We start from the raw sequence: 10,795 nt of genomic DNA, 5'->3' as shown, positions 1-10,795 counted from the left end.
TGTTTCATTAACATATCGTCTCTCCTGTGGGAACTTTGTGCACAGAGAGGTGGGAACTTTGACTTTTCTCTCTCTCCAGCACACGGGATAGTGCTTGGTACCCTAAGAGCTCAGGGCATGTGTGTGGAAAAAGTCATGCAAAAGGGGCTCTTGTTTGTCTTAACTTGCAGAATCCATAACAAAAAGCATTATCTGAACCCCATTTTCCTTAGTGATTTGCATGGAGGTAGATAAATTTCAGTAACATGATGGAGACTGGTTCCCTCAGTTCTGCATGGACTTCCCTCCCTCAGAGAGTCGATCCCCGGCTGGGTGGCTCAGCAGAGCTGCACTCTCCCTGGGATGCGATGCAGGTACCTTTGCATGTTTTCTCATGGATGCAGTCCTCGCACATCTCTGGGCACTGCTTGCACTCCCCCTCCACAGCCACGTGCCTCTTGGAGCAGCTTTCGTGGCACATTCCGTGGTCCAGGACGAGGCCTTCTTCACAGGAGTGGCAGTTGGTGGCATTTCCTTCACACGTTCTGCAAGGAGAGCTACAGCGTTCACATGTGCCGTCTTCTGCATAGAAGCCCCTGTGGGAGGAGAGAGGGAGTAGAGAAGCTTTCTAACTAGGGAAGTGAGTCACACCTGGGGGCAAAGGAATCAGGACCAAAAGTGGATGGACGGCTGCTAGTGTGACCAAATGAATCCATTAGATTTCCCGAGCAAATGTGAGAAATCAGGTCTGGAAAAATAGTATGGAAAGGATAGGTGTTATCCTTGTGAATTTGGTTTGTTTGAAAACAACTTTTGTTAATTTGTATAGAGCTTAGCCATCTTCTGTTTCTCCATTTTACATCCTGATTTTCATTCTTTTTACCTTTCTGGAAATACTTTTTATTCAATTTAATACATTTTTAATGAAGAGATTTAATAAATCAATTTAATATTTAATATAAAAATTAATTATTAAGTAAAAAATTATTTTCAAAAGGCTCAAAATGTTTAATGTCCCGTAAAATTGGAACCACTTTTGCTTTTGGATGCTTTCAGCCAGCCTCTGATGGCTTTTTTCAAACACAGACATGTAACATTCATACACAGCACCAAACATATTTTGAACACTTGTTACTAGAGTATATGTTTATGTGGTTGATTTCCAGGTGGAATCTGATGTATGGACATACGCATATTGTATATCTGAATGATTTAACCATCACACCTTAGAGATCACTCACTGGTGTGTGAACACAGTAACTATGAAAACCCCCAGCCCTTTCAGATATATCTGGGAGATGAGGGAAGTATAGATGCTGTGTCTTTGAAGGGAGACGCTGAAGGGAAGAGCTGGAACTTGCAAAGCAGGAAAATCATAAACTACTGTAGAGAAAGTGGACTTCCAATGTCATAGGTACTTATTCTGATTGTTTTCTGTAATTATTCTTCTATAAGTCAGTATTGGGGAGGAAAAGTTTTCCTCCATCCTTCAAGGTTCTTCTCACTGGTCTAAGAACCAAATTAGCATAGACAGATGAACTGGAGAAAATAAAATTTAATTTTGTACATACCCCACAACATGAGAAATTTAAAGACAGAAAGGTAAAATGAGGTATATATGCTGACCTGGGCTAAGGGATGGACCAGGGGCCTGGGGCTGCAAAGAGGGAGAAGGCAATGCAACAGGGCAAGAGGAAGAGCAGATGTCTCATGATTAGTTGTTTGCCCTGCCATGTAGACGGGTCATTTGGATAAAATTTATCTCTGGTAATAACTCCTACTGTAGGAAATACCCCAATTTAGATTTTTCTAGGTAGTTAAGGGAGAGGAAAATAGTTTCTCTTGAGCCCACATGGTCTTGATTTGCCTTCTCAAAATAGTTCACATGCCAAAGTGGCACATTTTGGGAAGGTTTGTTCTAAACTCTGCCAGCTACTTCCATAATAGTGCTGTGTAACAAAACATCCCCACACTCATTGTCTTTTATGTATCTGTGGGCAAGCAGATCTAGGCTGAGCTTGCATTCAAAGAGGCATATGTCACTGTGCAGGAAGAACTCAGGCATGCACTCTGGGGGACGGAGGCTGACTCCCAGCTGCGTGCCGGGTCCAGGTCTTCTTCATGTCCCTTTATCCTCTTGGCACAGGGAACTACTGGGACATGTTCTTCTCTTACCTCTGACAGAGGCACAAGAGGGCAAGTTCAACTGTGCAAACACATTTTAAGCCTCTGCTTCTCTTCTGATAACATCTTTAGCTTTGGCTAAAACAAATCTAACAATCAAGCCCAAAGTCAAGGGTCAGGGAAGTCCATTCTGTCTCCTGTGGGAGTTGCTGCGAAGTTACAGGCAGAGGGCATGGGTCCAGGGTGGGGTGAAGCATGGCTGCAAATGACTCAATCTACTAGTCCTCTTTGAATCCTAAAGCCAATCAGGGACCCTATACTGCATCTTTTCTTGATGCTTTCATTATTTTACTCATTCACATCCATTTAATCATTCTTTCAGTCATTCATTTCTTGTATGTATTTGGTAAACATAAATGTATTGAATGCCTCAGGAAGAAACAGGACAGAGGTGAATAAAAGTCACATTACTAATGTGGTATGAAGAAAGGAAGAGTGGAGATGAAGCAGTTTATGTAGAAGAGGGGGAACTAAATAGTATTCAGATGGAAGCGAAGGCCAGGCTCCTTCACACATTAGTATCTGGGTTTTTTTGGACCCTGATGGAGAACACGCAGAGAACAAAGACACCACTGCTACTTCGTCCAACCAAGTCAGTGTCTGAAAAATAATTTTGACAGGATAGCAAATAGAAATGTATTACATGTTTACCACAGTTGAATAAATTTGAGAAAATTGAGGAAATTTAGTGCATTCTCAAACATCACATCTTCAACCTGGATGAGAATTTGGTGGATTCATTGTTTCTGTGTGTGTAGTGAGAAGTTTGGCCTCATCAAAAGAGAGGTCTGGCCTTTCTCCCCAGCTGACTTCTGAACTCTTGGAATTTTCCAAGTGATAGGAATGTCTCCGTTATTCATCATGGGGTCCTCTGACTGCACCTGGTAATTTATGGTAAGGAAATGACTCAGGGTGGGGACTGGCTGTGCCAGAAGGACCAACCCTGTGTTTACAGGTTGGGGACTGTGGCCGGCCCATGTGATTATCACCTGACCCTTGGGGAACTTGCAATGCCAGGTCTGACCAAGGTGTCTACAGAATAATTTCTGAAGATGAGCAATTCTAGTACAGAATTTGAAAAATGCAACACCAAGAAAACCTTTTTCAGATTCCTCTCAGGGAATCAGCAAATTTCAGATGAGAGGCTGAAAAGAGAGGAGTAGATTCAAGCAAAAAATAAAAAAAGATTGAAGAGTATTGCTAACTCAAAAATACATGACTCAGAAATTTGTCAGGAGGCAGCCAGCAGGCAATGTGGTGACAAGGTGTTTTTCCGAAACCTCTTTGCTAAAAGCAGCCTTTCCATGTAGATCTGCCCAGTGATTTGCCCACCTGTCTTCTCCCTGCATTTGCCAAACTTTTCTGTTAATGCTTTATTCCACCGTCACTTTTATTTAAGAAGACAACTATTTCTTTTGAGAAGAAATGGCCACCTGCTTTAAATTGTTAAGTTCAAAGTTAATGTTGAACTCTTGGCCCAAATAAATACATATAAGGCAGAGATCATATGGTTCTGGAGCTTCACCTATATTTAACAGATACCCGAAACAGTGACAGCCAGCGCTTAAAGGAAGACCATTTTTTCTTCTATCAGATCTTCAAATCTGTTCCTGTGTGGTGAATTTGAACACACTTTTAAGTTTTGTGTTGTCTTTTAAACAAACTCCATAATGATGTATGTTACTACTCAAACTTTCTTCTGTGAACATAGACCATATCTGAAAAAGCGATGGCTACTCATGCTGACTTATAAACAAACCTGAATACCAAACAAATAATTCGGATGCCATTCCATTGCAGACTGTGTTCCTGTTAGAACTGTTGTTTTAGGAAGGATCACACCCAAAAGGGTGATTTCTCAAAAATAGCAACAAAGCTGCCAGACCAAGCTGGATATTACATACATGTTCCTCAGACTTTCATCTTGCCTGTTTTTTTTTGTAAACACACGGGTGGGGGCCCTTAAGTAATCAAACCACTCTACTCAGAACAGGAGGACCCATGCTCATGCTTCCATAGTCTGCAGGACTTTCTTGTTAGTAGCTTCCTTACTGCCCAAAACATGCAAAAAATATCTTGGTTGCTGTTTATCTGCATACTGCCCCATTGCTTCATAGGAGGGGATCGATCTGGACTTGGAGGAAAGAAGTTTTGAGTGGGCTGCTGAGTGGAGGGAAGGCACAGTGCACCTCTTCCTCTTTCGTTTTTATGCATTGTCAGTTCCTGTAACACTGGAAGAATCTGCAAGAATTGGGAAAGGGGTGATAATAATGACATCCAGTCACATCCCACCAGGACAAAGGTCAGCAGGGAAGCAGTGATTGCCTTTGGTAAGTAGATTTCTGACCTTCACCTCTGTTTTACTCTAAGACCTCTGCTGACTTTGCTCAGGCTGGAGCACTGATTTTGGAGGAGGAGGGCTGGGAGTTCCCTGACTCTGTCTTTTGCCCCCACTCCCTTCTCTTTCTGGACTCTCTTGCCCTGACCCTTTTTCCCCCTTATCCCAATCTCTGCCTGACAAAAATCCTTTAAGAGCTTTTCACCATTAAGCCTCTTCCTAAATATCCAGCTGGGGAGGAACCTTGAAAATACACTAAGTGAAAGAAACCACTCATAAGAGATTGTATTTTCTAGCATTCCATTTATATGAAATGTCAGAATAGGCAAATTGATGGAGACAGAAAATAAATTAGTGATTGCTTAGGTCTGGGAGAAATGGGGAGTAACTACTAAAAGTGTAGTTTCTTTTTGGGATGATGCAAGTTTTTAAAATTGTGGTGATGCTTGCACAACTCTGTAAATACAGCAAAAAACATCAAATTGTATATTTTATATGGGTGAATTTTGTGGTATGTGAATTATATCTCAATAGAGCTGTTATGTCAAAAAAGAAACCCATTGGATGAGAAGCTGGCATAATGCATTGGTGAAGCACATGGCCTTCAGTGCTGGGTGGTTTGGTTGAAGTCCTGACCACCACGTGTTAGCTGTGGGACACTGCACACTACCTGTTTCCTTATCCACAAAATGGGGTGAAACAGTAGCATCTGAATAAGAGGATTCTTGTGAGTACTAGTGGGATCACACAGCTGAAGCCCTTAGCCCAGTGCCTAGATGTCACAAGCACTCAACCAGCCACTATTTTTAAATGGTTTCCTTTCCCTTGGAATTTCTTAGCTCTTTGTGTATTCATAGCGATTTGTGTATGACATTGATTATATAAACCTTCCCTACTAAACTGTAAGCCTTTTGCAGGCTCAGACATCCTTCAGTTGATCTTAACTTAGCTTCCAATGTCAATTCTTATATCCGGTAGGTGCTAAATACTTACTTGTAGAATTAAATTGAAAATGCTTGGCTTTTACACTAGATTGGAAGCTTTTCGAGGGTAAGTACCATAACTTTATACTCTACAGAATCTATCTCAGTAATGAATACAAATAGATCATTAGGAAATAGGTGTTGGTGTTTTTTTCTAGTTCTTTTAATTAGCAGGCAAATGAAATTTCTAATTCCTTCAAACTGATTCTGTTGGCTGCTTCCCTAAACTCATTTCTCGTCTGCCTCTCTCCAGTCTTCCTGGCTGTCAGGGTTCCACTTTTGTTTGGGTGTCTAGGAGTGAATATTGTCCAGCCTTACCCAGTTCTTGTATTTCCATTCTCCTTGCCAGAGATTGGTTTTGGAAGGTGTAAGTGATGCATTCTGGCTAATGAGATGTGAAGGGAAGTCTGGGGAAGTTTTCTTTCTTCTTAAAAAGAGATAAACAAGGAGGGCGGTGCCCTTTTCTGTCTATGGTTGATGTAGAGTGGGGAGGGGTGGTGTTTGACGATGGGGCAGACAATGTGGCCCAGAGGAAGAAAAGCTAAGGAAGATGTAGGAGCAAATGGAAAGATCGTGGGTTTTTAATGAGAGTGCTGGCCCCTGAAGTAACCAATACTGGGTTTCTTAACTTTCATTGTATGAGATGACGAGCCCCGTATTGTCTCAGTCATACTATTAGGAATTTCTATTGCTTGTCACTGAACGTCTCCTGATGTTCTTTTCCATTTGCTATTCCCAGTTCCCTTTTAGGTAGATCCTGGAGGCAGTACCATTGATAGGAAAAGTAAGGGAGTTATAAACCAGGGGACTGAGGAAACCATAAGGATTCAATAAATAATTAACCAGGTATTATTCTGTCTTTATTATTTATAATTCATACCTCATGTACTGTAAACATTTAGAAGTTATGTGTTCACAGCCAATCACAGCCTTATTTTTGTGATGGAGAAAAACCTACTTGATTATGAAAACAAGGTGGAAAAAGAACGTAAAGGGAAAAATATATGCATATAATAGTCACGAAAGAGAAGTGTGTGAGTTTTTATACATTTCGGCTGCTGTGGCAATACTGATATCCCATAGTTGAGAGGGGACACATGTAGGCACTGTAACAGGGAGGAAAAGAGTTCTTCGGTCAATAGAAAGGAATTGCCCTTAAAGTACGGCGGGAGCCCAAAGCAAATGGAGGGGGAAGACTTACTCAGGGCATCTGGTGTAGCACCTGCCTTGGTGGAGGAAGAGAGGGCGGTCTGGCTGAGTCCAGCACTTTTTGCAAAAGTTGGCTCCAGAGCAAGAGGCACAGTCCTCAGTACAGTTCTCACAGGTGCCACTCCTCGCTGAGGACCATGTGCCTTGGGGACAGGAGGCAACACAGGCCTGAGCCAACAGGTATGTGCCTAGAAACCAAGGGAAGAAGGCAGATTAGATGGTCAGCAGGTGTCTGATCTAGCAGCACACACACCCATGCAGATAACTGATGCTTGCTGCAGCTTATTTTTAACTGCTCTGAAGACCCAACTATGTAGACTCTTATTTCAGGCTTATGCAAATATTTTTTAGTGATTCTGAGTCTTTCAAGAGGAGTTAAATCTTTAGAAAGGAAATGGACAACAGGGGGCTTTTGCCCTGTTTCTTTTACTTTCCTGCTGATATTGGTGAAAGTAACTGTGGGACTTCCCTTTGCCAACTGATCATTCCATTAACGCCTTTGTCCTCCTGGCTTAAGGCAGTTATAAATGCATAGCTTGATAGTCTGTATTTCTGCTTCTCCAAAGCCTATCTTTTTAGGACACTAACAGTAGCAATTCTTCCACCCAACTCCACCTTGAATGAATGGTTCATCTGTTTATTTTTAATTGAAAAAATCAGTTAATATCATAATTAAAGAAAATAATTTTAAAATCTCCAAAATTTCAAGAAAATTCCTTAAATTTTTGTTTGTAATCTTGAATGCTGTTTAGGAGTAGAATCATGACACACCTATAATTTTAGACTTTGTTGCTTTTGCATCTCATTTCACTATTAAAATTGCACATTCCAACATAGTGATTGCTTTAATGGGAGTATAACATTCTTAATTCTCAATGTTAATGTACATGTTAAAAAAATACACACCTAAGTCAGGGGCCTTGTTGCATCTGATGTTTTATTTTTACAGACAATGAAGCAATTAATTTGCTGAGCTGTTAAGTGGTTGCTCTTCTTTTTTTTTCCTCTCCTAAATTCAGTACCAGAAATGAAGAAGGAAATAATGGGTAGGCTATTTATCCCCACCTAGATTCGCTGCCTTAAGGTCTAATGTTTCAGCTAATGCACTTTAAAAGAGCAATGGGACTTCTAGAAATGTCAGGTACCCAGAGACTCTAACAAATTCTGTGGCCAAATCAACAGATAACTTCATCATGTCTTTGGATAAAAAGACACTTTTTTTTTCCAGTCTTTTGAAAGCCAGTTTTTATTATAGGTTGGTGGTTCCTGTTTTTCCCGGAGTAGCCACTGTAATAGGGACAGATGATGAAGGGACCAGATCAAGTCCTGCAGGGCCTGTACATAAAGGTGTTACAAAAATTGTCTTGGCCGCTGCCACCTCCTGTCACACTCCACACTGACCTTTTGGACAGGAAGTACACAGGGTTGCAGATCCATTGCAGGTTTTACAAGAAGAATGACAAGGCTGTTGTTTTCCTAAAATGTCTGTGTAGGGAAAGAAACAAGAAGTCAGTTTCCTTTGAACAGGCTCTTAGTACTAGTGTTGGAAAAGATCTCACAGGTAATGGCATTTTCCTTCCCACCTAAAATAGAGTCCCTTCGATTTTACATTAGCCAAATGTTGACACCTGTCCTCTGTCTATCATGTGGACTTCATTCACTTATTTTTGCTCTTCCTCCTTCATCAATGGTTGATTACCAAGACTTTATTTGCAAACTTCCAGTGCCAGTATAGTCTTAAATACTAAGGGTGTATTTGAAGTAACAAATGTTACTTCTTTCATATATTAAAAACACGTAGGGGAGAGTGTTTGTGTCCTTGTATGTAGGGAGAAAGGTATGCGTGCAGGAAAGCATTTTTGAATCAAAGCTAATTACTTCTTTCCCCAAGATTCTTGGAGATACTTCTTTCTCCAAGATGATAACTGAGAATGCAGTGTATTTCATGGAGAAATATATTTTCTTTTCTTCCCCCCCCCCCCCCCCCGCTTTGGAACAAGATTTCATAATTAGTGAATGTTTGGATCTCTGTTCTTCAGAGTAGCCACTGTGGAATGCAACCTCAGTCTATCTCATCTTATATTTGTCTCAAATCATTGTTAAACATCAACATGATGGAGCCACTTGCAAGCTTTCTGCTTGGTCAGTGATGAGGAGGCCATCCCAGGTCAACACACCAGGTGAATATAACATGACAGGTGTTTCCCTCTCCCTCTCCCTCCACGAGCATTCGATGGGCAGGCTTTTCCAAGAAGTCAGCAACCCCCCAGTTTGAGACATACACAACAGCCTCAGTGACATCGCTCAATCAGTACACATTGAGATCTTGACTAAATCTCAGGAATTGCCTGGGAATTGGGGGAAAATCAGACTTGCACAGGGGAAATTTAGAAAAAGAAGTTCTAGCGCAGAATGCATGGTAGGAATGACCCTGACCCTCAGTCAGTTGTTATTGTTGGTATCTTACAATTCTTCTCCATTTCCTTCCTCCCTTCCTCCCTCCCTCCCACAGTCCCTTTCTCCTTTCCTTCCTTTCTTGCCTTTCAGTTGCTCCTCCCTCTTCCTGCAGGTCAGTCTGGCAGAGTTGGTGCTCTAGTCGCACCTGCCTCAGATTCCAGCTGTGCTGTTTACAGAGGGTAACCATGGCTACAGTAATTAGACTCCCAGAGTCCTCCTTTCCATGTCTCTTAAATGAGAGAAGATGATTCGTCCCTTGCAGGGCTGTTGTGAAGACTCAGTGAGACAATGTGTGTAAAGTGCACACACAGTGGCTCTGTGATTGTGGTTTCTTCTGCTTCCTTTGTTCTCTATCCCAGTCTCCTCATTTGCTACCAATCCACCCTTGCTTTTGAGGCTTTTATTTCCTTCTCCCTTTCCTCTGTTCCATACCTCTAGTGGCACCTGTCGGCATTGCTTGACTGCTATGATGGTGCTCATTGTTAATAAGCTGCTGAGCTTTGCTACAGAGGAAACTAGATTCAAAGGTAGTAGGGAGATAGGTAGGCTGATTGATGTAGGTACAGATAGATACAGATATAAATGATGGTCCATGCTGCCATGCTAAGTGGCAGTTTTCCTCCTAGTTTGGAGAGGATGCTAAGTGGCAATTTTCCCCCTAGTTTGGAGAGGAAAATTTGCCCTGGTTTTCTACTAAACTGACTCATGTATTCTCCCTCAGGGGATCTGGGAAGAGTTCAGTTAGCCCTGTGCAGAGCAATGCTAGTCATAGAATTGTCACATAAGTGGTCTTCATGCTTCTCAATACGACCGTTTTTCTGAAGGCCTTTGTAACCTGACAGTATTACTTAACCCAAAAGAGAAGGCAACAGAAAGATATACAATAATTCTGTTGCTGACATCAGTCCTTACTCATTATCAGGGAAATGCAGATCAAAACCACAATGTGATATCATCTCACACCAATTAGAATGGCTTCTATCAAAAAGACGAGATAACAAGTGTTGAATGTAGAGAAAAGGGAACCCAGGGGCACTGTTTGTGGGAATGTAAATTGGTGCAGCCACTTTGGAAAACAATATGGAGGTGCCCCCGCAAATTAAAAATAGCACTACCTTATGATCCAGCAGTCCTACTTCTGGGTACATAACTGGAGGGAAAGAAATTTCAAAGGCCTGTCTGCACTCCATGTTCATTGCAGCATAATTTACAATAGCCAAGACATGAAAACAACCTAAGTGTCTATTTATGGATGAGAGGATAAAGAAAATGTGTGTGCATGTGTGTGTGTATGATATATATGTATACATACACAATGTTTTATATATATATATGCTACATATATCTGTAATGGAACATTATTCAACCATAAAAAGAGAAAAATTCTGCCAGTTACAACAAATGGTTGAACCTTGAACATTATGCTAAGTGAAATGTGTTAAAGACAAGTACTGTTTAATCTCACTTATATGTGGAATCTAAAAAAAACAAACAAACTCAGAAACAGTGAGTAGATACCCCCCCAGAGGACGCAGAAGTGGGGAGAATGTGTGAAGGTGTTCAAAAGTTATAAGCTGCCAGCTATGTGACAAGTAAAATCTGGATCTTTGATGTTCAGCATGGTGGCTGTAGTTCACAATGCTAT

General features: G+C 41.3%; 1 protein-coding gene across 4 annotated transcripts in view; it reads right to left on the bottom strand.

The window, feature by feature from the left end:
* The window catches only part of PCSK5 (proprotein convertase subtilisin/kexin type 5), a 433,086-nt gene that overhangs the window by 28,001 nt on the left and 394,290 nt on the right, over nt 1-10,795 (bottom strand). For all 4 annotated transcript variants that reach the window (XM_017664305.3, XM_017664306.3, XM_036991294.2 and 1 more), the window contains 3 exons: nt 8,095-8,178; nt 6,686-6,881; nt 358-575 (listed from right to left, as the gene is read on the bottom strand). In XM_017664305.3, coding sequence (XP_017519794.3) covers nt 358-575; nt 6,686-6,881; nt 8,095-8,178 — 498 coding nt within the window. The remainder of the gene's footprint in view (nt 1-357; nt 576-6,685; nt 6,882-8,094; nt 8,179-10,795) is intronic.

Source organism: Manis javanica, chromosome 2 (genome assembly GCF_040802235.1).
Source record: "Manis javanica isolate MJ-LG chromosome 2, MJ_LKY, whole genome shotgun sequence".
Taxonomy (NCBI): Eukaryota; Metazoa; Chordata; class Mammalia; order Pholidota; family Manidae; genus Manis; species Manis javanica.
This window is presented reverse-complemented; position numbering and strand designations above follow the sequence as displayed.